Source organism: Olea europaea, unplaced genomic scaffold (genome assembly GCF_002742605.1).
Source record: "Olea europaea var. sylvestris unplaced genomic scaffold, O_europaea_v1 scaffold1107, whole genome shotgun sequence".
NCBI lineage: Eukaryota > Viridiplantae > Streptophyta > Magnoliopsida > Lamiales > Oleaceae > Olea > Olea europaea.
The window spans coordinates 501421-528367 of NW_019228437.1; the positions used below are offsets into that span (position 1 = coordinate 501421).

Below are 26947 nucleotides of genomic sequence, written 5' to 3' on the forward strand. Positions count from 1 at the left end.
AGAAATATCAATACATTCTCTTTTCGGTCCTTAAAGTTTGTTCCATTTAGCATAGAAATTGAGTTGATGTTGACAGATATTATAAAAGCAGATGAAATAACTGAAAAAAGAACAGAACAACTAAAAAAATATATTCAAATAAGAGTACATTGATAATGAATAAAATTCAAAAAATTGTTGCTCCAAAGTAAGAGACCGAACACAATATCGACATCTAAGTTTTGGATGGAAATATCAACTAGTAAGTAATACTTTTAGGCCATGTTTGATTGGCCAAAGTTTTCCATGGAATTAGGAATTCCAAGTTCCATAAATTGCATGGTTGATAGCATTATTTTCTAGGGAATAGATTTTCTTGCTTTTTCCAGCCACGTAGACTATTTCTTGATTTTGTGGGTAGTGGAAATTGATTTTCCAGGACTATTGACGATTATTTTTTTATTTTTTATTTTTTTGGTAATAGAAACAAATTCTATCTCTAAGTGTTAAAAAAATAAAAATTCCTTGAATCAACAATTATCTTGTAAAACAAAGTCAAACGAACACCAAAAGATAGATGATTTTCTTGGCTTTTGTTTTTGTTTTTGTTTTTTTTTTTTTTGTAATGGAAACAAATTTCATCTCCAATACCAGTAAATTCTATCTTTTTAATTGACAATTTTCATTTAAAATAAAGTCAAACGAACACCAGGAAACATTTTTATTTCAACATTTTTTACGTAGAAAATCATACCAATCAAACACAATAATTTACAATTTTCAATAAAATAATTTCTAGGCATTTCAGTTTATTGAAATTCGTTTTCTTTCCGCTCAAATTTCATCTTTGCAATCAAATGGACCTTTAGTGTAATTATCAAATATTGACAATAAATCTTACCGAACATTAAGTCTATTTTTGGATCGACTTATTGTTCACACAATAAAAAACTTTATAATAGTTACATATTTATTACCATATGCGTGCATTTAATTCAGTTGAATATTGACCTTTTTTGGGTTGATCAATATCGCATGAATTACATGTTGGAAATTTACTTAAACACGCACAGCGAAAATAAAACATTTTCAATTCCCACCAGAATTCATCTCTGTATTTAGATAGGAATTGTGACAAAAGTTATACATTTTCTTAGATCTGCAAACTCCTTTGCGTTATCTTTGTTCCAGTAACTTGGATCTGCCTCCCACAGCTGTCCAATTGTTCAGCTTCCAATGAATTCAACACAGAGAATAGATTGCAGCCACCAGAGTTTTCTCCTCTTATGCTAGAAAGAATTATGAGAAAATCTCTACAGATTAAAAACCCTAGCATTGTATTTATATAAGCTCAAATGGGCCTGGTCTGGTCCGGTCCAATGTTTAATTAATCAATTTAATTAAATTCGGTCATGAATTAATTAATCCAATTCAGGCCTATAAATAACCAGTCCAATTAATTAATTTATCCAACAATTGTTAAACTAATTAATTGACAAATTGCAATCTTCATACTCTCTTTTGTGTGCGACCCATTAAGTTTCCGACCACGATACCTAACGAGGTGAGATATTATTTTGATCTAATCAAAATTGATAAACTAAAATAACCTTTTAATTTATCACGAACTCACACTTGCCGTCCCAAATTGACATCTAGCAATATATCAAAGCAACATATGTGACGAAAAATGTCATGTGGTATGACAAAACCAAACTTGTTCGTTTACCATGAAACTATGATCCGATCAATTACGAGATATGGAAGTGTGTCAATCTCGATTATCGATCATATCTTTCATTCAACTATTAAGTCAACGTGAGTCGAAAACTCTTTTTCGACTTATGAGTATACTTTGACCAAGGATTTCATCATTGACTTCATTGAATGAAATGAAAATCACAATTTCTTACTATCTAAGAGTGACAAATCCTCTATTGGTCATTAACAACCTTTATATAGTTCTTGACATACCCGAACGATGTCGTATTAGCGGTCCTTGGTATAGTAACATCTAACACTATCAAAGCATGACTATCCTAATACAAGGCACTATGATGACCTCAAATCAAAGAATCAATTTTACTACCGAACGTTAGAGATTAACCACCGACAATTAGATAGTTATCTACGTGGAATCTCTTAGCGGGTCCCCAATGTTTCGTTCTATAACAAAACATCTACGGGTTCATTTAAGTGTCACCACACTTTAGCTCGTGAAATCAGCTACTTACTTCACAAGTAAAAAATGCCACACGTGATGGTCTATCTGTAACAACGACATCTGTATCTCGTTATTACTTACGACCATGGATTATTCAAAATCCAATCATATGTAATTTGTATCTCACAATCACAACTCCTTGTGATTAACAAATCACTTAAACTTGAATTTTCAAACTCTATTATTTAATATTATTTAAATAAATAATAGATCTTGTCAAAAATAAATGCATTAAATATATTAAAAGTGTTTACAATTTAAATCGATTGGATTTAGGGTATAACACATACATTACATACACACAGCCATCTTAATATTTCAAATAAAATAAATACACAGGAGATGTTACTAAGATAACATGTTATTTTAACTTATCTATTTTAAAATATCAAACATCACAAAAAGAAAAAATAAATAAATAAAAACAAACTAAACAATACCAAATTTTGAATTTAAAAAGTATTTTGAAAAAGTGTAGCAACTTAGCACTGAAACGCTTGGTGGCACTGCTTGATTTTTCCAGCAGTCGTAACTTCTAGCTGCAGTGCCACATAATCCTAAATCTCCGAAAAATGTTCCCAAAATTCTAAATTTCTAAATTAAAGGCTAAAATTCAAATTCCAAAATTTAAAAAACCACAAGTACAAATTTCAACACTAAAAATATTTCTTGATTTTCAATGGATTAACATGAAGTAGGCTTTGATAGAATTTAATATAGAAAACCTTATATTTATTCCAAGAATCTCTATATCAAATCACCAAGAGAATAAGAACGGAAGTATTCCATGATCCATGAGAACATACATGATTACAAGTTCTTGATTTTTCTCTTCAATACAATTTCTCTCAGAAAGAAGTCTCTATATTCATTCTAATAATGAGATTTAGAGAGAATGAGAACACACGTATGAATTGAAAATATATATATATTGGTCCATCATAAAATATAACAAAATAAAATAGGTCTCTATACATAATTAAGCCCATATTTTATAAGATGTCTAGAGCCCAATAACTTTAACTCCTATCAAATTACTTTCAACGGGTTTAATCTTAACATAGCTTTTAACACACACTTAATTACATATGACAAATTATTTTCCCATAATTAAATTTACTATTGACCACCCAACATTATAAATAATGTCACCATGGCCACCAAATTTTATTTTGTTTCATCATGGCCACCCAATTTTTATATTTACTGTTAATATGGTCACTCAATTTGATTTTATTTTACTACAGCCACTTAAATTATCTTCACCTTTTTTGGGTTAAATCCACCAATGGCACCCAAATTCATACTTAACGTCACCAAGATCATCAAATTTGATTTTATTTGTGATAACCACCCAATTCATATAAACGTTTCAACGTGGTCAACCAATTTCTTTTCACTAATTTTGAACGTGGTAAAATTGTAACTTTACATTATATATGTAAAATAAATTTTAAAAAACAAAAATATTTTGTTTATTTTAATTTTTTTTAAATTATGTTGTAATTTTATTTTTTTAAGTAACATTTTTTTAAATAAAATTTTATTTTATTTTAAAAACTTTTGTTAAATTAGGTTTTTATTTTTTTAAGGAATGATTTTTAAAATAACTTTTTATTTTATTTTCTTTTTTTAAGTAACTTTTTTTAAAGAAATTTTTTTATTTTAATTTAAAACCCTTTTTTAAATAAGTTTTTATTTTATTTTTATTTTTTTAAAATTTATTTTTTATATATAATGCAAAGTTACTGCTTTTTCCCTTTAAAATTAGTAAAAGTGGTGAAAAATTGTTGGATGGTCATGGTGAAACGTTATATGAAATTGGGTGATCATGGTGAAATGTTATATGAAATTGGGTGGCTATGGTGAAATAAAATCAAATTAGGTGGCCATGGTGAAACTATGTATAAGTTGGATAGCCGTGGTGAAACAAAATTAAATTGGGTAGCAATGGTGACACTTAGTATAGAGTTGGGTAATCATCGGTAGATTTAACCCTATTTTCCCAACATCATTTGCCCAGCATAGGTGTGCTTAAATTTGGGATCGTGACCTTAAAATATCTTCGGCTCATGTCACAGTATTCTTGGAATTTGAGTCTTATTTAGCCTCTATTTGTCACCCATTATTTGGAAAATTAAAGTGTTTTAAATAGTATTTGTTGAAGAATGTATATTAAAAAAGTAAGAAAACTTTATTGATTTATGTGTAGAATATTTTATTGTGTGAATGTTTGGTGGAGAATAATATTATAACAAATAATTTAAAATGTTAAAGGGTTACAAATAGGTTCTTATGTGTCCAGGAACCCAAGAAGCTGCTTTTAACTTTCTCTTCCTATGGAGAAGACATGTCTAAGTGAATTGACCAACGTACTTATAAATGTTTCTGCAGACAGAGAGGAAGACCTATGAACCTATTGTAGAGGACGGCAAGTTTATCTATGCAAAGAGTGGGAAGCTTCTCAATACAAGGGAAGGACCGGAAGACGTTAAGTGGATCTTTGTACAGAGTGTGTCCAAAACTCAGAAGAAAAAAGGAACATTTCAACATTCAAGTTTCTTGGCTAGTGGTTCTACTTTGTTTGCTGAAAGATTAGTAGTCGAAGAAGGTGCTCTCAAGATACAGATACTATCATTTTTTATTTTTTTTAGCCAATTGTTGACGCGCTAAAAGTGCAGCCCAAATCGAATAGCCCAAAGAATGAAACCCAACTGGGCAATTCAGGATAAAAGCCCAAATAGGGTTATTAATGAATGTAGTGGAAGCCCACGAATGCGGTATTACCATCGCCCAAACTTGCAATACGCCCAAGATCTGAGCGAATAAAGTGCCTTGCAATCGCCCAGTGTTATGACCCTGTTCTCGCCCAAACCTTCGAATCGCCCAGGATCTTAGCAAACATAAGATGTTATGGTTATCCAAAAGTGCAGTATCGAAGTAGTTATTAGGTAATCTTATCACATTCCACGATTCAAGGAGTTCAGTTGAAGACGGTTGAACGACAAAAAGTAGTGGCAGCAGTTAGAGACAGCAGTTCCACGATAAGTTGGGCACCATGAAGAAAGTGGGCAGTTATAAAGCAGTTTCTAAGCGGTTGATCACGAAGAGATCATCAAGGGAATATAAAAGGAAGAAAAAACATAGAGCAAAAGACCTCGAATCAAATACTCTCAAACAGAGAATATGTAATTTCAATTTCTTAGTTTAGACTTAACATTTCTTTTCAGTACTCGTGTGCTTGCGCCCCTTGGAGGCATTCTATTTAGTTCCAATTGTAAAGTCATCGCCAATAAAACACCCCTTTTTGGGACTTTGTCTCAAGAGGTTTGTTCCTTACACAATCGTTTGACCCCTTTTTAATTGTCAGCGACTACCTGCGTGAAACAATTTGGCACACCCAGTAGAACCTTGGTGTTTGGTGTTGAAGATACAAAAGGTGAAACAATATGCCTCAGAAATTCGATAAGGAAGCAGCAAGTCAGGGAGGAGTCCAGTCTGTGATCGAGCAATATGAGGAGCAGCATAGCTCTCCATGAACAGATGGACAGAATCAGAGCAATCATAGTTGTTACGAACCAATGACAGAATTGAGTCCTCGAACCATGCGTGCATTACTCGAAGAACTCACCCAAGATGTCGTTGAACAAGTAAACCTACGAAATATTCATAATATGAAAAGATTTACCCAAAATGAGAATGTACATTATGAGAACATGGCCAAACAATTGAATACTTTGAACGAAATAATGAATAAGTTAGTAGGCCAAATTTGTCAACCAGTTGTGCCTCTTGCAAACCACTTTCAAACTAGGACAATTGTGTGACATAATCTCCCAGCCCTAAGTTTAAATCAAGGGATAGAATCACCTTTTGATCCCTCTACTTCAAACCAGAGGGGTGGTGTAATACCAAACCAGAATAGTGGCATAGGTATATCTAACTTGGAGGGTAACCAAAATGTAAGAGATAATGTCCTAAATAATGGGTAGAATACCCCACATGTTAATGATGGAATAAATGTTCAGGCTAATGGTAACAGTGGCCCAAATCATGGCAACTTTGTTGCCAACCAAGGACCAGACATCAAGCCTCAAGCAAATCAACCGGTTAACCAACCTGTAGGAATTCCATATGACCCCAACGTCATGTCGAGGAATCAGATTATGGAAATCGTACAGGACCAGATGGCTTTTGGAGTACGTCCTATCATTAGGCCGACTTACACAAAGCCATATCCTGATTGGGTAGACCAAGCATATCCATGGCCTAGAGGGTATAAAGTGCCAGAATTCTCACTGTTTACCGGTTTAGGAAAGGTGTCTACTCTAGAACACATAGGGCGATTCACACTACAAAGTGGTGACGTAACTGATTACCATAAAATGAGGTTGTTCCCCAGTTCATTAACAGGAGTAGCCTTCTCCTAGTTTATCAATTTGCCAACAAACTCTGTTCAAACATGGCAACAATTGGAGCAATTATTCCACGCTCAGTTTTATAAGACTGAGTCTGAAGTTACTTTGGTGATTTAGCGAATCTATGTCAAATGCCAAACGAATGGGCAGAAAGTTTCCTTCAAAGGTTCAAGACAGCAAAAAGTAATTATTTTGTAACTTTGCCCGAAAAGGAGTTTGTCAAAATCGCTCAAGATTGTCTAAGTTTTGATTTGAAGAAGAAGTTCCAAGATAAGGAATTTCCTGATCTTTTCCAATTGAGCGCGAATGTGATTAGGTATGAACGATTAATAAGAGAAGAAGAACAAATGAAAAATTCTAGCAAGGGGACTTATTATAGAGACCCAAATTTTGATGTTCATACCATTAATGACGAGTATTACGATCAAATCGAAATGTGTTTGGCCGAATTAGTTAAAAGAGACACATATATTTGTCCTATAATGGCTAAGCCTAGACCGTCGGACAAGGATGAGCCTATAAAAGATGAAAACATAAAGGCAAGAATGTTCTCGTTCGATGTAACCAAAGCTGACCTTATATTTGATAAATTATATAAGGATAAGCAGATAAAGCTGAGCGATAAGCATAAATTGCCAAGTCCTGAACAAGTTATGGGTAAAAAATATTGTAAGTGGCATAATGCATGGTCACATTTGACTAACAACTGTTTGGTTTTTCACCATGTGTTACAGGATGCTATTGAATCAGGATGAATTACGTTCAAGGATAAGAGGAAGATGGCAGTGGATGAAAATCCTTTTCCACAGCCACTTGGAGTGAACATGGTGACATTTGGTTTCAAAAATTAGTTGCCAAAATTCAAGTTGGTTATAGATGATGGAGAAGAAGACTCTGGACCACATCCCAGTGTCTTTGAACGTATCAAAAGGAAGGAGCCCAAAAAGGACGAAGACGTCCTATGTGCAAGATACAAAAAAGAAGTGAGTGCAAATGCAGAGAAACCAGGGATATGGCAGCATCACCATCGCCCTAGTTTTTTCCCAAACGCTCAGCTTGGTAGAGGGCAGCGTACATCGTTCTATAAGGGACCGCCTTTTAAGAGACATTTCAGGCCAGTAAATAATGGAAGAACATTTAGACCGCAACCTCGCCAACCAAATGTATGGCATTCGTTCTAGTATAAGGCTGGAAGGGCGATACCTTTCAACGAGATGATTAGAACCCAACAAAGGCATTTTCAACGGAACTATGGGCGAATGATGAGGCAGCAATAGGGAATGCTACGTCCTAAGGCACCTAGACTACTCGAGGCAGCCAATCAAAATGTTCTCAAAGACAGTGAAGAGACTGGTACAGGTGAACCTATGGAAGAATTGCCAGAGATTTCTTTTGGGAGGTCGAAGTTTGAGCAAGATAGAAGGGATGGAGAAGATCCAGATCAGTTCCTTACTATTTAGTTTGGTACGTTACCTCCTGTCGTGGCTAATAACTATTTACTAGCCAATGAGTTCAAGAATAAAGGGAAGGGAGAAGAAGAAAAGGAGGATAACGAAGAGGAAGCATGCATCCTGGAATATGAAGAAGGCCAAACTTCTAGAGAGGCCTACAATGGTAAAGAAGATGATGGTATGACAGACATCGAAGAGAAAATAGATTTGGAAGCAGAAAGGAGAAGAAGAGGAGTATTGTACAATACTCTGTTGAAGCAACTACATCGAGAGGAAGTTCGTGAAGTAGACTTATTGGGAAAACCATCTGGGCGTTCTTTCGATTATTACGTGCTGTACGGGATGCCCAAAAGGAAGAAGAGAGTGTCTCGCTCTGAAAAGTATGGATCATCTCCAAGAATAATGCCTCCTCCCATAGGTTGGGTAACTGAAGAAGAAGCATTAGAAAATAGTAAAAAGAAAATTCAGTAGACAGAGGCTCAGTGCGATATGCTGCACGTTGACTTATCACAAAAGGGTAACTCGACAGAGGACGAGCAGGAAGTGGAAATAGATGCTGTCGAAAATGTTATTTTTAAGCGACCAGCCATGAAATTGACCAAACACTTGAGGTCATTGTAAGTTAAAGCTCTAGTTAACGGCATACCTGTGGCAAAAGTGCTTATCGATAATGGAGCAGCTATAAACACCATTCCATCTAGGATGATGAGGAAATTCGCAAAGACAGAAGGTGATATGATCCCAACGGAAGTCATCCTCACAAGTTTCAATGGAGGAGCAACTTCAGCTAAAGGGGTTATGTCATTGGACATAACTATAGGAACAACTACTAGGACCACATTCTTCTTTGTAATAGATGGTCCCACTAGTTACAATGTGTTATTAGGAAGAGATTGGATACACAGAAGTCGCTGTATACCCTCATCGCTCCATCAATGCCTAGTTTTTTTGGAATGACAAGGACGAAGCAGAAGTAGTGCAGGCCGATCATAGGCCTTTTGTCGCAGAAGCAAACTCAGTGGAAAGGTTCATGTACGAAGGAAATTATGGACCTGTCAGAGTAGTCTAAGATGGAGAAGAAACTCAGATTGTCGCACAGAGTAAAGAGCCATTTTTGGTGGATTCACTCACTAAAATGTTCAGTCAGATGAGGCCAAACATAGTGGTCCTAGAGGAGCCAGTAATTGGCAAAAGAATAATCAAGGAGTTTTGAATGAGTTCTAAGCAACAAAGGCAAATTGCCGATATCCAAGCCTTCAAAGGCAAATTAATGGCTTTTAATAAAGAATGCAAGGATAAGACGAAAGAAGAAGTAGCCTTAAAAGCATTGAGAGACAAATTGGCAGTGTTCGAGTTGGAACAAAGTATTGGCCGAGAAGTCAACAAGGTGGATTGTTTAGAAGAAGAAGTGCCTACAAGGGAATTGGATGATGAAGTGATGAGGATCGCTAAGCCTGGATACGCTCAAGCACAAGACCCTTTGATTAAAGTAAATATTGGCAATGAAGGAGAAGATCGCCCAATATTCATCAGCCAAATGCTCGATCAAGAGGTTAGTGATAAATTAATCATTTTATTAAAGGAATATAAAGATTGTTTTGCTTGGGAATATGAACATATGCCTGGTTTAGATAGAGAATTGGTGGAACATAGGTTGCCAACCAAGCTAAATTTTAAACCTCATAAGCAACCTCCTAGGCATTTTGCTCCTAATGTACTTCCTAAAATCAAGAAAGAAATAGAGCGATTATTAAAGGCAGGCTTTATTAGAATAGCCAGATATGTGAATTGGTTGTCCAATATCGTGCCAGTGCTAAAAAAGAATGGTAAATTAAGGGTGTGTATAGACTTTAGGAATTTAAACATAGCCACACACAAAGATGAATATCCAATGCCCACAGTAGACTCTTTAGTAGACTCAACTGCTGGACACGTAATGTATTCCTTCATGGATGGGTATTCAGGATAAAATCAAATATATATAGCTGAGAAAAATATACACAAAACTGCCTTTAGATGCCCTGGGTCTCTAGGATGTTTTGAATGGGTAGTTATGCCTTTCGGTCTGAAAAATGCAGGAGCAACTTATCAAAGGGCAATGAATTTGATTTTTCATGATATGATAGGCAACTTTGTTGAAGTGTATCTAGATAATATAGTGGTCAAATCCATTAAAAAGAGGACCATTTTGAACAATTAAGATGTTCATTTGAGCGAATGAAATAATATAAACTAAAGTTGAATCCCTTGAAATGTGCATTTGGTGTTAACGCAAGGAATTTTCTTGGTTTCTTAGTACACAAAAGAGGGATTGAACTTGATAAAAATAAAGCGAAGGCCATTTTAGAGGCCAAACCACCTAGCAACAAAAAAGAATTGCAAAGGTTTCTAGGCCAAGTAAACTTTTTAAGACGCTTTATTTCTAACTGTGCAGGGCGAACTAAAGCTTTTTCGCCGCTTTTAAAATTGAAAAATCATGACGAATTCGTCTGGAAAGAAGAGCATCAAAAGGCTTTTGAAAGCCTAAATACATATTTATCAAATCCACCACTGTTGGTGTCACCAATCCAAGGACAGCCAATGAAAGTGTATGTATCGGCTGAAAAAGAATCAATAGCTGGAATGGTCGCGCCGGAAGACCAATTTGGTGAAGAAAGGGTGATTTACTACTTGAGTAGATGGTTAACAAAATGTGAATATAATTATTCTGCCATTGAAAAATTATGTCTTGCATTGTATTTCACATGTACAAAATTAAGGGCTTATTTACGGCCCGTAACCGTTCATTTAATTTCTAAAGTAAATTTGGTTAAGTATATGTTCTCTCGCCCTATTTTGCACCAAAGGGTAGGCCTTTGGACATTAGCTTTATTAGAATTCAAAATATAATACATACCCTAAAAGGCAGTCAAAAATCAGGCTTTGGCTAACTTTCTGGCCGATCATCCATGCCTTGATATGCCTGAGGAAATTGAGTAAGAGATCAATTCATTCGAATTAAAACCTTGGGTTTTATATTTCGATGGATCGAAAACCTCTAACGGTGCAGGAGTAGGAGTAGCATTGATAAATCCTTTAGGGATTTGTTACAAGTTCGCACTCACTTTGGACAGAACGTGCACCAATAATCAGGTCGAATACGAAGCCTTAATCGTGGGCCTAGAATTAATGATAGATATGGGGGTAAGGAATGTGATCGTTAGAGGCGATTCTCAATTGGTAATTCACCAATTGATTGGTGATTTTAAATGCCAAAGTGATTCCATTATAAGTCAGTATGAAATCGCTCAGGAGTTGTTGGAAGAATTCGACCAAATAGAGCTTCAATGTGTTAATAGGATATATAATGACGTAGCAAACGCATTAGCCCAGGTGGCCTCAGGGTACTGAAAGGTTTTTAATTGGAAATCTACTTATAAGTATGGAACAATATTGCCCGTGGTCCAAAGAAGGGCGAGAACGATTAAAATTCATTGCATACAAGATAGAGATGCAATAGATTGGAGGGCAGAGATTAAAAGGTTCTTTAAAGAACCTAATATAGGAAATAGTAAAAAAATGAAGTTGCGTTTGCTAAACTATACACTGATAGATGAAGAGTTGTTAAAGAAACGCTCTGATTGTATATTGCTAAAATGTGTAAGTTTGCAAGAAGTCAGGACGATCATGGCTGAAGTGCACGAAGGGATATTTGGAGCTCATCAAGCTGGCCAAAGGATGAGATGGTTAATTATTAGGAATGGATATTTTTGACCAAAGATGGAAGAATCATGCGTTCAGTATGCAAAGAGTTGTCTAGCATGCCAAAAGCATGGTCCAATACAAAGGGCCCCAGCACGAGAGATGGCACCTATTATCAAACCTTAGCCGTTTAAGGGTTGGGCGATAGACCTGATAGGGAAGATTTATTCCCCATCGTCCAAGCAACATACCTTTGTTATAGTTGCAACTGATTATTTCACTAAGTGGGTAGAAGCGATACCTTTAAAGGAGATCACCCAAAAGAATGTCATAGAATTTATCCGTGATCATTATATTTATAGATTTGGAATTCCATAAACTTTGATGGTAGATCACGGAACATCTTTAAATGGGGATCAAGTGAATAAATTCTTGAGCGAGTTTGGAGTTAAATTAGTGAACTCCACACCATATTACGCTCAATCCAACGGACAAGCAGAATCTTGTAATAAGATTCTAAAAAATATCATAAGGGAAATGATATATGAAAATGCTAGAAATTGGCACGAATGTCTGGACAAGGCCTTATGGGCTTATAGAACGTCGTCTCGGTCAAGTACCAAAATCACTCCTTTCCAACTTACTTATGGACAGGAGACCATTTTACCTATGGAAATTAACGTGCAATTGATCAGAGTGTGTTTGCAACATAAGTTAAGTGAAGATGAGTATACCTAATCACTAGTTCAAAATTTATTGGAGTTGGACGAATTAAAGTTGGACGTCCTAGATAGATTGCAAGTTCAAAAACGAAGAATGGCTAAGTTCTATAATATAAAAGTTATAGTCAAGTCATTCAGCCTGGGCGAATTGGTTTGGAAAACAATACTCCCTTTGGATAGCAAAAATCCAAAGTGTGGCAAGTGGTCGCCCAATTGGAAAGGACCATATAAAGTAAATAATGTGTTGCCTAATGGAGCCTATCATTTGGAAGATTTAGATGGTACCAAGCACATGAGGTTCATTAATGGTAAATATTTAAAAAATATATGTTCCTTCCTTATGGGAAAGTGAACAAATAAAAGAGTAATCAAATCGCGTTGAACGATCGTAAATAAAAAGGGCTAGAGCGAAATACGCTCAAATAAATTCTTTTGTTATCAAACCTTCGTTACAAAGTGGCAAAATACAAAATACTAAATGCTCTATAAGTTACAATTGAGAGCAAACTAATCTCTAGGTCGATCGCCAAGTAAGAGGGTAAACCGGCCTTGATTGCTATCCTGATCGCACTGCTGCAAAGGCAAGCAGAGAGACCGAGAAACATTCTTAGCAAGCAGAAGGGAAGAAAAAGTACCCTCACGTCGCCTTCCAAAATGCATCGCTACAATAACGGGTAAGGAGGCTGAGAAGCACTCTCAGCAAGCAAGGTGACTTGCAAGCATTCTCAAAAATTGTCATAAAATTCTACCGACATCAGATTGACATGATTCCAAGTTTATTCAGTAGCTAACCTCTTAAGCTATCAATCACCACTAGTTTTGTCTTAAAAATTCCAAGTAACAATTGAGTTGTGAATTTTTTAGTCAAAGCACAAGTTGAAATTTTAAAGACACAGCAACATTAAATTGCCAACACATTTTTTTATTATTATTATTATTATTATTATTATTATTATTATTATTATTATTATTATTTGGTAAATGGTGTTTCGTAAATTAATTTTTAGAACACAAATATACTTTTAAATGTTTGTAGAATAGTTTCACATATGATGTCCATAGAAATCCATTTAAAAGAAAAGATAAACATTTCATAAACCAATTAAAGACATTAAATCACAGACTTCTCCATGGTATATTGCATCTCCATCTACCATCATCCACGCCACCAAGAAAATCAAATCAGCTTGTAAGAAAGAAATTAACACATGAGTTTGAAATTCAATAGATATCATCGGTGTATTTCGTTATCAAATTAGATAATTCGAACTGTAGATTTATAGTATCGCACAAAGATGGATTTTCGGCAAAATCCAATTTCTATAGCATTATCATGACATGCAGAACACAAAGAATGATCATTCAAACTATAGTAGTGTGAAGCACCATTCCCGGAGGTACCATTTCATTCAAACTTTTAACGAAAATCATAATTTGAAAACGAAATAACACTTGCACCTCTACTTACTTTGAATTTTCTTAGATATAAAAGAGCAAGTGTGAAAAAGGTTTTTCTTCTTCACACACTTGCTATTCCCTTAAGCTTGACATAAAATATAATTTTGAGATAAAAAAAAAAGAGTAAATTTGGATTCGAGGAGAGGTGTAGTGAAAAAGTGATCTTCCTCTTCTTGTAACCTTTATTTTTAATGAAAAACTAAATGGGGGAGTTATATTATCATTAAATTTGTTAAATTGGGCCTTTAACTAAGAATTTGAAGAGTTTTTAAGCCATAAAAAATATTTCATATAAAAAGTTTTATAAAAATGTTCACATAATGAAAATAAAGGAAAATTGACCATTCATATGTTTTGTAACCTATTTTTATTAATGTCCAATAATAAAATAATCATTTCATCCAATTAACTTGATATAATTGTTCTTAATGTGCAAAATGAAGAGTTTTTAAATAAAACATAATTTTGTAAAAATATTTTATAAAAACATCTACATGATGATTCGAACATAATTACCTATATGAAATACTATGTAGATGATCATTGTAACAATCCAATCATTCATTAAATCTTTATAATCAAATTTACTTATACTTATTCTCTTAAATTTTTGGGCTTTTAATTTACTTACGGCTTGAGCTTTCATAACCTTAAATGGGTTAAACTTCCATATCTCGTTTCTTAAATAGGCTAGGCCCGTGGTGCTAAATCATTACAAAATAATAGTCTAATTTCATTTTATTTCTCAGGCTTCTAAAATTTGTATCCTGATTCCTAGGGGCCTGGGAATCCACCTTAGTGTAGGTTTGCTAGCAAATTCCTCTCTTCCCTTCAGTAGTTCAGTCTTACCCTTTGAAATAGCAACATTGCCTTTATTGGTATCCCATTTTAGTTTTCTTGAAGAGTTAGAACCTGATGGGTATCTAGCTGCTATTTCCCCTTCAACTATCGCTCCACTTTATAGTTACGTGTAGTATGTCCTCTAACTTTACTTCAATGTTGTAGCTCTATTACGTTAGCTTTCTATTCAAATCATTCAAAAATTGAGCAAGGTAGCCTTCCGATTATCAATCTCCATCTCCTTGTGATACCAAATTATGCGAATCCATGTAGCAATTGAAACTACGGAACCCACAACAGATTATATCAAACTCAAGAAAGTCAAGAATCAACGTTTAAAAAAAACTCAACCCAATAAATTATTGAACTAAAGAACCAAGACAATTGCAAACAATATCTTGATCCCTTGATCACAAAACTTACGAATCTTACTTGAATTGATGTAAAACGAGATTGAAAAGCAAATATCTCTTGCTATAATATCACTCAAATTGTGTATTTTATAATGAAAAGGATGAGTCTTATTTATAGGTAACTCGTGAAAATCCTAATTAAAATGAAATTTAGGTCTAAAGACAACAAAGTTACCATAAAATAGAGTTTTAACTAAAATATGAGATTACGTGAAATTTGAAAAATTTGCGTCCACTTTTTATACTATGTGGCCGCATAGGTCTAATGAATGCGATCGTATGGGCCATTTCAAATCTTTAGATGGCTTTTCTATATGGAGGCATGCGGTCTCATGCCTTGGTGAGCTATATGGTATCATAGCTGAGCTCCACAGCTTCTCCGTTTATTGCTTGAACCAAGTTGATCAATCTTGTTTCTTCTTTCATACTCAACATGAAACTTGTCATTTTGCTTGTTATGTTGATGTTTCGTTCACCATAGATTGAACAAGTAATCCCATGACTTCTTTGACCTTTTTTGGTTGTGATCTAGTCATTGATCCTTTCTCTAGAACCTATGGATCATTGTCTTTGCTAAGTTTTGTACCATGGATCTCATCAAATTACATATGAATATATATATATATATATATATATATATATATATATATATATTCTTTATTAGATCACTTCAATTGGGCTTTACCTTAAGATAGTCTTTATACACAATTAATTACACATGTAGACCTACATGACAAATTAATAATATCCAACATCTTGTACATAAAAATACATTATTCCTTATAAAGAGAAGAGCAATAGGATATCAAGAAATACACATTCGTTCAAGCTATAGAGAAGCTTTTGATAAAAAGCACCTCTTTCACATCTCTTCCTACATTATTGTTTTGATTTGTTGAAGAAGAAGAATACATCCAATTAGATAATTCTTAAGAACCATAGAAGAAATTCGAGATTTAAGACTATTTTTGTCTTTCTTCCCACTTCAATTCTGGGTTATGGGTGTTGCTTCCAATTGTGTTCTTATAATATCATATTCTTGTCTAGTTGTATAGATGCTAGGGTAACGATGAACCCAATACTTTAATGTTTTTATACTAAACTTCAAATTTTGACACATTGAATGTTTGATTGGTTTGAATGATTGTTAGGAGTTTAATATTTTTCCATTAATTGATTAAATTTATGAATTTTATTGTTACGTACTCAGGAGATGGAATAGAAATTTAGCACAAGTAACAATCATTGTAAGGTCCTATAGATGCTAGGAATAATTTTCGGTACTTTGTATGATTAAATTAGACATTCTTGTGATTTAATATATCTTTACGTGTTCAAATTAGAATAAGGATATATTACCGGACCATATGTTAGGATAAATATAATTTTACTCGAGAAAGAATATTTGATAAATTAGAAACATAAATGTTCAAGTCCAAATGAAAGTCGTTAAGGTTTTTGATTAATATTAAAATGAAAGTATATAAGTGGATTTGGGATCTTAGTGTTTTGCAATTAATCGAGTATTCATAAATACTTCCCACCACTTTGTTTATTATTTAGATTAATTAGTTAGTTATAGGCTGTTAACATAAAAACATCAAATCTTAGTTGTTTGATATTTGATAAGATATTTAGTTCTCGTGAGATCGATACTTGAAGTTACTTATACTTTATAATTTATTTATGATATTGTCCAATAGCACCAGATAAAATTATAACAAGTATAAAAGAGTCAAATGGTTTTAGTGATGTGATTGAAATAATGTCATAATCATAAAACGGTCTCAATTATTGATAAAAAAAAAAACTCACGTGGCAAACGGGAATTAAACATGGCAAGTAGAAGGTTTGCAATCTGTCTAGATCAGTCAAATCGTACCAGCAAAATGCAATTTTCCCTTCATTTCAAGACCATGAGCCTTCATAAAAGAAGTTGTATTTTCTTGGGCTGATTTCACACCGAAACTTGTTAAGTGGAATTTCGGTTTGTCATATGGGATTCCATAAACAATTGTTACTAATGATACGAAATGACCCACGTGGGGGTCCTCATATGTGGACACATGGCAAGCATGTAAAAGATATCAACATCCGAAATTGTGACATTGAATGCCTAGGTTGTTTCACTAGCAATAGTCGAAGTGACTCTATTCTTCTTTTCGATGTAGTTTACCTTCTGCTGCTGTGCTCAAGTATTTGAAGTTCTTTGCAACCAGAAGAGGATTGGGCAAGTACGTCTTCGAAGTCGACTACTGATGTGCGCTAATGCGACGTGAGCAATTAATAAGTGTCAGGGATGTTAGCCTAAGTTTGTAGAATGGCTGACCCCTTGTCAAAAGTCTATCAATGTAATTAATGTGGAAGAGAGTTGATGTGACACAAAGGGTTGACAGATCAGGCCACGTGGATTCAATCCAACAGTAACTACGCCGGCTTGTCACTATAAATAAGCAATTCTTGTATCAGTTAAGGGGATCTTGGAAATATAGACAAGAAAATACAATACACTTCTAATGTCTATTATTCATCTTCTTGTACAAACATACTATTTACAATTTACATACAGTAAACTACACCAACATGTACATCGTCATCTAATGACACCGTTGGTCATTTTCAAAGGTCAACAGGATAGATAATAATTGAAAAATAAATTAGTCTTGAGTGAAATAGTTGGCCGATTTAACCCTATTTTCACACGAAGATAAATATTCCATACAACATAAAAGAGAGAGACACAGATGAAATGTGTGCAATTGGCATTTTTCCAAATCACTTATTTGCAAGGAGTATCAAATAATAAACTCAATTTTAACTTCCTTTTATTATTATTATTATTATTATTATTATTATTATTATTATTATTATTATTATAAAAAGTAGCAAAAATGGAAAGAAAAATGTGAAAAGGACTTCGTGTGCAAAGTAGGTGTTTAATGTAATTTGTTCTCCATTTTAAAAGAAAGAGTGCATTTTTGAAAGAGTGATTTACGGAGAATGAGTGGTTAAAAACTTTAAAAAAAAAATTAGATTTATGTGTAATATTATTTTATTAAAAAATATGTAATTAAAAATGGATTTTGAAAAAATAAATTTTTCCAACAAGGTCTAAATGAACAAAATAATTTCAACAAGGTCTAAATGAACAAAATAATTTATATAAACTAAAGAGGAGGAAAAAGATGAGGAGGAAGCCAAATGGGCACAATTAAAGCGGTGGCCATTATCGCCGGCGATAACAATATCAAAGGCACCCTTCAATTTCTTCAACAACTTCCCACTGGTCAGTAATTCAATTTCGCTTTCCGTTTATGATCATTTCAATTCAAAATAACCACTGATACATGTTAATTTCTTGTTACCACACACACATATGCTGACAGAACCCAGTACCACAATCAAATGAATAATTGTAATTTGTATGGTGGTGTACAGGAGCAACCCATGTCAAAGGACGAATTAGTGGACTCAGTCCTGGCCTCCATGGTTTCCATATTCACGCTCTTGGCGACACCACCAATGGCTGCAATTCAACTGGTAACTAGTCTCTATTCTTGCCATCTATTTTCTATAATTTAACACTCAAGGGAATACAGAATAAACATTCAAGCTCACTGAACATGGGGTGGGCCTATTGCCTGCCAAATGAATTGAAATATTCATGTCTGGTTTAGGAAGAGATTATGGAAGTTTTGGAATGATTAAAATTCGGGAAAGAAAAAGGTTTGTATGGGAAATGCTTCAGGAAGTTATGCAGGGCATCCTGTTTCATCTTTCGTTTATTCGAGCCATTTTTGATACAGATATTCAATAAATTCGGGGATTTGGGAGAATATAATGAAATAAAGCCACTTTGAAGTCTATCTAAAATTGAGATAAATTCAATGGTCTTTCTGATTCTCGAAGAATGAGGGGGCAAAGGATGCTTGTAGTTGGATCCACGACATGATCCTGTGTAATACAGCATCTCCTTAAGTCACTAATATTAGGAATTTACGATTTCTTTTGCAATTTGTTTCTATTTTCAGAAGAACCTTATTAACATAGTTCAACTGACCTTCCCCTAAAAGAGCAAACATGTTTGTTTGTTTGTTTGTTTGTTTGTTTTTTAATTTTTTAATTTTTTTTCTTTTTCAAATTCCATTGGTGGTTTTCAGGAATTAGGCTTTCATAGAAGTGATTAAGATCTGAATGTCTAATACTGGTGATACTTGCCCTTTTCAGGACCCCACTATAATCCCGTAAAGAGGGATCATGGAGCTCCAATTGATGACGAACGTCATGCCGGTGATCTGGGAAATATAGTGGCTGGTTCAGATGGTTTGTTATGTATTCAATGCTATATTTTAAGAATTGAATGGATCAAATAATTATCAGGCAGTTTTTAGTTTAATTTTTCATTGCAGGGACTGCTGAGATTTCAATTACAGACAAGCAGGTGTGCCACAGTGGTTACTTTTGTTGTAATTTCAAAATTTAGCAATTTAATATATAAAATAGTTTTCGGTATACAGTTATTAATGTCAAAATATAATGGTCATAATTTTATAGAACAACCTTACTCAAAAAAGGATAGGATTTTGAATGAAAAAAAAAAAAAAAGCACAGTAAGTTCATGGCATAAATATTGGCTCCAAGCATGTTTTGTTGGGTTATGTAGTTGTATAGAATAGCCAGATGTTGAAAGCTTCATTTTGGGAGTTGGCTGACTTGTACTGATTCTGTGTGGTTATGATTAAAGTGTTTCAGGTTATGAAGTTAATACTGGTGACTTAGTTAAGTAGTTGACCCCTCCTAAAGTTACTGCCTTGAGGAGGCAAACTGTGTTCTAGACCTTGATAATATTGCTGTGCAATGTATTTCAAATGGTCCTATGTGACGTGAAGATGAGATTATAGATATTCTAGACAGTAGATACTGTTAAATGATGCATAAGAACCTCCTAGTGTTGATGGCTTGTATTATGGCCTGTTTGAGCCACATTATTTTCCTAGAATGCATTTTGGAATCGTAAATTAATAGAGAATGTGTGATTTAAAAATAAGAAAAAGTTTTGGATTTGCATATAATATTATTTTATTAAAGAATGTGTGGTTGAAAATGAGAGAGAGAGAGAGAGAGAGAAAACTGTATTTTAAAAAAATGGGGCTCAAACGAGGGCATATATGTAATTCTGGAATTACTTGAACTGTTTTTATTTACAGATTCCACTAACTGGTCAGCATTCGATTTTGGGAAGAGCTGTTGTTGTGCATGCTGATCCTGATGACCTAGGAAGAGGTATCTTTCTAGAAAGTATCAATGATGATATTCTTTATTTTGGTCTCTCTATAGACCTGCACATTGACCTTGAGAATATTTTGACTTTTTACTCTGTTCCGAGCAGTCTATTTCATTTGTCTTGCATCTATACTTTGCCATTTGTTGGTTATCAAGTGTCAACTGATTGATTGGGCTGTGCAACAGGTGGACATGAACTTAGCAAGACCACAGGGAACGCGGGTGCCAGAGTTGGATGTGGTAATTCTTTTTACTTGTGTACTAATTTATTTCTCCTTGCATTGGTTTAGGGGAACTCTGTTTGATTCTAAAAATAGTCAGCGGTGCGATTTACTACATCAATGTAGCCTATAGATTATCACAAGAGCACTTTGGTAAGTTCCATCATGGCACCTAATGGATATATTGTTATTGAGAAATGACAGTGAAGATCAGTAAGAAGAGGAAAATGGGGGTGAGTAGGAAGAGAGGGGAAGGAAGAAGTTCCATCATCATTTTTTAGCAGAACATTACCTGTTACCATTTACCATTCATGCTTGTATTGCCACAATGGATCTTACATAGCCCCGTTTGACTCTCTTTAAATTAAAACTCTTTATTTCTCATAATTATTTTCAATCTCACATTCACACAATACAATATTCTGCATGTAAATCCAAAATTTTTCTTTACTTATTAACCATATATTCTCCCAAAAAAAAAACGAAAAAAAAAGGGAAAAATCACTATTCAAAACATTATTTTTTCCCCTATTTCTCTTTATAATGGCAATCAAATAAGGGCATAGTATGTCTCGTTGAAGTGCTGCATTGGCTTAAGTAATATATCCTTTAGTGCTTACATTATTTATTTGCACTTTTGGCAGGTATCATTGGACTTCAATCATCTGTTTAGCAGTTGTCAAGATTGTAGTCTCAATCAAAATAAGCTAAGCTTTTAAGGTGCTTATAGGCTTGAGCCAAACATGCTACAGTCTTTATCACATGTTGGGATATCTGAGCATCACTCTCTTGACGTGTACAATGTCTGAATCTGATGATATAATAATATTGGATTTCCTTTTCTCCATGCAGCCGTTTATCTTTTTGTCACATAAGAAACTCAGTTTTACCGATTGAATCACAAGGCGTCATGTATATTTACACAACCAAGAATGGCCAGAAAAGGTAAAAACTCCCTAGGGGTCATGTCCCGAGCTAATAAGGAAGAAGCAGAATATAAAAATTGTTAAAATCTCGAACTAGAATGACCAAAACGATGTGGATGGTAGAGATTTATCACAACAAACAGAGAGGGTAAAGAAAGCCATTTCCAAATGTAGAAATTTCATTGCTGCTACACGTGCATGAAGAGGTCTGGTGTTCTATCCTCTGAGGTAAGTGTTGGTATATGATGAGTTGTGGCGAAGTGAAGCATCATGGGGTTTGTATTCCATTAGCTATGGGGATGCTTGAGGTGTCGCTTGATAGAATCCATTGCCGCCTGCTAAAAATAAACCGAAGTCAACGAGACAATGACAAACTAAAAACTACTGACCTCATCATCAGATGCATTGCCGCTCAATACATCCTCCGGATGTCGGCAAATATTTATCGCTCCCTTTCCAAACGCTCACACGCACACACAGAGAGAGAAAGCGAGACCTCGTTGACTTTAGTAAAATTGATAAGACAAGGTTCAAAGATGTTGCACAGATAATAGAAAAATGAAAAATGCTACACTTAGTTTGACAACTCTCTAGATAATTGCGGACCCACCCCCTATTAGAGAACTATCAGTCGGGGTGTACATCTAGTATTGTTGTAGAAGAATTATGTTTTCTCGCAATCGGTTAATTCAAGGACATGGAGGCAAACGAAACAAAAACAGAAAGTAGAGAGACAACTGGACAGAAGTATTGAACTGAAAGAAGATAATATCGCAGAGCCAGATGACATGAAATCCATTGTTGCGCAATTTTTCTCATACCAGGTCGTCCTAAAAGCACCTGAGACAGACTTTTTAAATCTAATAATCCATTTTCAGAATCCTGATAAAAGGAAAGTAACTCATGAAAAGGTAGATCATCTATAAAAGACTTGCTAAAGAAAGTAAAACAAAGACAGAAGAAAACAATTCGCTGACTCAAAGCTGCAAATCATACCTCCCGCAATGGACGAATACCCTCCTTGAAAATATGTAAATCGGATGGACTTAGCATTGTGGAGGGCCGAGCAAACAGGCAGTAACAGATCCAGATACTTTCAACCTATGAGCAATCAACTTTAAACTGTAAGATTGATGCATTAATCCAGTAGGTAGAAATTTAATGAATTGATTAATGCATTAATCCACTCGGTAGAACTGAAACTTATGGGCCTAATCTTTGCTCAGTGCTCACATTAAGGTGAAAGGCTAAAATCTGGGCAAATTTTTCTCTTGAATGCATTTGAGTTTAAGAGAGAGAAGACTTACAGTGATAAATCCTATGATCTTTACATTGTCCTCATCTGATGTTTGAGTTCTAGCTCCTGGTGTTCGGCGAGTGTACCAAGATACAAATTTGTGCTGACAATCACATCAAAGCAAGATGAGTTTCGTCGTCATCATTACAGTAGGATATGACATCATAGCAACATTTGTAAACACACTGAAAAAAAAAGCGTCGTCCCAAAAAAAAAAATCAAAAAATCAAAAAATATAATTCTAAAAAAGTAATCAAACATAGGAACAACCTTGTTGATCCAAAAAAATGTATCTCCAACATGGCTAACAAATCCCAAGGCCTCTTATGTCCATGCAAGCCTTGTTTTTGCATACTTGAACAAACTGTTAACCACATGTGGTCTCCTCTAATGGGGGTGGAGTTGGCCGCACCCACTTCAACAATCAAGTCAATTGGAGAAGAAAGAATATATGAGTGTGGGGAGCTTTAAACGTGAGCTTTCAATATAAAAAGAGAGTCGGCTTTAGGAACTAACAAATAGAATAGTAATATGGAAAAGTTACAGTGTTAGAATCTAAACTTACATTACATTTGAAATGACATTAAGTGTGAGCTTTTATAGTAAAAGGAGTTCAGCAAGAACCGTTGGATGAAGAGGCACATGACTGCATCCGTGTAACTAGTCTCTTGTTGGAAACATAAATCGATCGTAAGCATTACAATACCACATTTTTTTTTATCCAAAATGCCTAGCTTGCAACTTTAGACTCAACCTAGTGGATTTGAAGTGGCGACGACAACAATGAATTGTCACATCAATCACATACCATAGATTGTTTAAGAAATCTTGTTCTTAATTCACTTCACAGTTTCTCCTCTACTGTGGTTCGGCTCATCCTCATAGGGTTAGCTAGTGGAGGGTCAATAGACATATTGGCTCGACCACCCTAAAGAGGTTCAGCCTGGCGGTGATTTGTGTGGCCCCATGGTTGCTAGCCAAGTAGGACATTTGGGGGTCTTATAGATGAGGCATAACAAACCTTACAATGGAATTTCTTGAAATTAGGCCCGGCCCTGGGACCAAGCCACCTAGGCGAACGCCCAGGGCCTCCAGATTTCGGCTTGGGCCCAGGGCGTCCAAATTCAGCAGATTCTCACAATTAAACCGTATCTGTTTCAAATGGCAAAAGGTAATCAATTAGACTTCCAGCTCCCGCTTCCAAAATTTCCAGCACCAACTGACCAAATCTGCAGTGGAAAATCCCAATCTCCGCCTCTCGCACACCGGATTCCTTTTTTTATGTCATATCAGGTCCTTTTCTCCTCTTTATGCGCCACCATTAAAATCTCTATTTTGCTTGTTTTGATAGGAAACAGAGATAATAGATCGAAAGGATAGGTTTTCAATTGTTTTAGCCTCGGATTGATCTTTTGTTTGTGTTTAGTTTGATGTTAAATAGCTAAATGTCTCGACCAGAAAGATTTATTTTTTATTTTTTGTCTTCTTCTTCTAATCTTCTAATTCCTTTTTCAATTTTTTTTGGTAATATCTGAGTTAAATAAACAGTGCAATCATGGTTTAGTATAGAGATAGGGGGAGAAAAGGTCAGAAATGTTTATACAAGGTTGGAATTGAGATCTGAAACATTCTCCAAGGAAGAGTAGAATTGTAAAAGTGAACGAGGATAGGATCCATTTTTTATTTTCCCAAGGTTTGATGTTGGCTATTGTGCACTTGTTGTATTTCTTTATCTACTTACTGTATTAGTGTTTGATATCTAAAGAATTGCAGTTTCTTAACCAATAAAAAATATTTTTTCTCACAAAATTTCAATGTAAATGGGGGCAATTCAATCACACCCTTTTGCTCACCTTGTTAGCTATAGAACCTTGACAGGGAGTATCTGAGGAGTTGGAAGGTCATCATTTGCCGGGACATGCTGCATCAATGGATTTAAATATGCATCCTTCGACTTCAGGAAATTCTTGTACTATTTCTAGTGATGCTTTGCTGAAAATCCAGGTATATGATGCCCGTGTGCTAATTTTACCAATGAGAGTAGATAGACATACAGTGGCTCTCAAATATAGTCATGCCTCATTCTGTTGTTTGTTTATAAGTTCAAAATCTGATTTTGCGATAAGCTTTAAATTACTAGCTGAGATTCACGTTAATTTACTTTTAAATGTTTCCATGTTTTCTTAAATAATTATTTGATATTGTTGGGTGGGAAGGAAATATTGGGTCCCTTGTTGCTGGGAAGAGGGAAAGGGAGAGACTAGAGACTATAGTTAATGCAGTCCTTTCTTAAAGTTTTGCTACTATTATGGCAAAGAATTTTTTTTTTATCTTTGGAGTTGAAACTGATGTTCATTATTTGAGTTGTTTGATTACTAATAATGCATCTCAAAACGTGAGAATACTAAATATAATGTATGCTAGTCTAATCTCTTGGGTTGTAAGTGATATTTTATTTAGCAATTCTATCTTTTAGATTGTACAAAATTTTCATTTAAATACCTATCAAAAAAATATTTTCATTTAAATATAGATGTATTTTTTTATTCAAATATTGCTATACGTGAAAAAAAAAGTACAGGGCCTCAACATAATTTGTCGCTTAGGGCCTCCAAATTGTCAGGGCTGGCTCTGCTTGAAATCACAAGCAAAAATCTAAAAGAAACCTCCAGGAATAAACTAATAAAGAGCCATCCAGAAGCCTTAATATAAGAATTCATAAAATGCCAGAAGATATTTTTATCTCTATTCATGCAACTTTGGGAGGAAAAGACCGAAATAAGAAAGGATGACAACCGTTTTCATTTATTGTTGTTCAAAATTATTGACAGACAATAGTCACACCATATTGTTGTCCTAAAACATCCAGAAACTATTAAAGCATTCTGGTATTTGCACAATAAATTAGTGGATGCGTAATTATAACAATGCCTTGAAGAAAACATAGAAGACCCTTATTACCATGCTATTATTCCAACTGTCACTTTTAGAGGTAAGGATAAGTGAATAGATGGAGTGAAGACGATAACAATTCTGTTGGAAAAAATTAAGGGACTTTTCCTTGATTTCCTTTCTCGTCCCAAAGTCATTCCAGGCAGTTTGAAGCGAGCTAGATGAACTAAGATTTAGCCTCTAAAAGTATCTGGAACAGAGTGCTGAGCACCAACTCTCCCTCTTATTCTAGAGTTCGTAAAGGGATTATTCTAATAATGGTATTATTCTAAGAGGAAGAAAATTTGAAGAAATAAAGAGATTGAAAGGGATTCTAGTCTTCTAGTTAAAAATTCTAGATCAAAGATCTTGGTCATTCGAATTATGACTTGAGAATGGTGTTAGAATTTGGGTATGACCTGAATTCATTGTTGAAGCAATTGAAAAATTCTAATGGAAGTGTACGTCAAAAGGAATTCAATTTTGAGTTAAAATAATTTATAAACCAATCACAAAACTTATTATTTGTTTCGATCAAATTAAAGTTAGTAAAAATTAAACCAATTGTTAAGTAGTAGTCATTGTAGTAACGATATTTGGACCCTTAGATCTACTTTATTGCTTGTTACTCTCCATACACTTGCGGAATATAAAAATCGACTGCAGGTAGCTAAAAACTTATCCTTGCACGAGAATGGTACACACCCTCGTGCAGACTCTGTGGGGTTACGTCTCTAAGTATCTGTCAATATTTTTGTCATATTTTTCTCTTTCAATTGAGACAATTCAAAGTGCATTGGAATGCTAATTAAAAGGCTACAGTCCTTCTAAAAATATCATTTATTTTTTCAATTGGAGCATTTTCTATGCCACAAATGAGTTTAAATTTAAGGCTGAATCAAGAGCATAACCCGTGCAGCTAGAAATTGATTTATGAAAATACTTGACTATAATTCATTCATTTGACTTTTAATTACATTCAGTTGATACTATTTGATCTTCATTTATCATTTTATAGTCTGAATCAACTGTTGGATATATTTAATTTGGTATCCAAACTTTGGATTTCGTCCATTTAGCTTTTCACTTCAATCGATGAATTT

At 34.5% G+C, this 26947-nt stretch overlaps 1 protein-coding gene across 5 annotated transcripts; it reads left to right on the top strand.

Moving 5' to 3' along the window:
* The first annotated feature begins 18344 nt into the window (after positions 1–18344).
* Positions 18345–25513, top strand: LOC111373286 (superoxide dismutase [Cu-Zn] 2-like). 5 transcript variants are annotated; one of them, XR_002698933.1, is made up of 8 exons: positions 18345–18472; positions 18625–18726; positions 19414–19509; positions 19596–19627; positions 20394–20469; positions 20656–20709; positions 24792–24917; positions 25495–25513. XR_002698933.1 is itself a non-coding variant. In XM_022995795.1 (7 exons), the coding sequence occupies exons 1-7, from the start codon at positions 18388–18390 to the stop codon at positions 24786–24788; spliced, it is 453 nt and encodes a 150-aa protein (XP_022851563.1). In that variant the 5' UTR covers positions 18345–18387; the 3' UTR covers positions 24789–25087. The 5 variants fall into 5 exon arrangements, 4 of the variants coding, with proteins under 4 accessions (XP_022851563.1, XP_022851562.1, XP_022851561.1 ...); XM_022995795.1 differs by lacking the exon at positions 25495–25513 and having other exon boundaries at positions 24781–25087; XM_022995794.1 differs by lacking the exon at positions 25495–25513 and having other exon boundaries at positions 24792–25087.
* The last annotated feature ends 1434 nt before the right edge of the window (positions 25514–26947 follow it).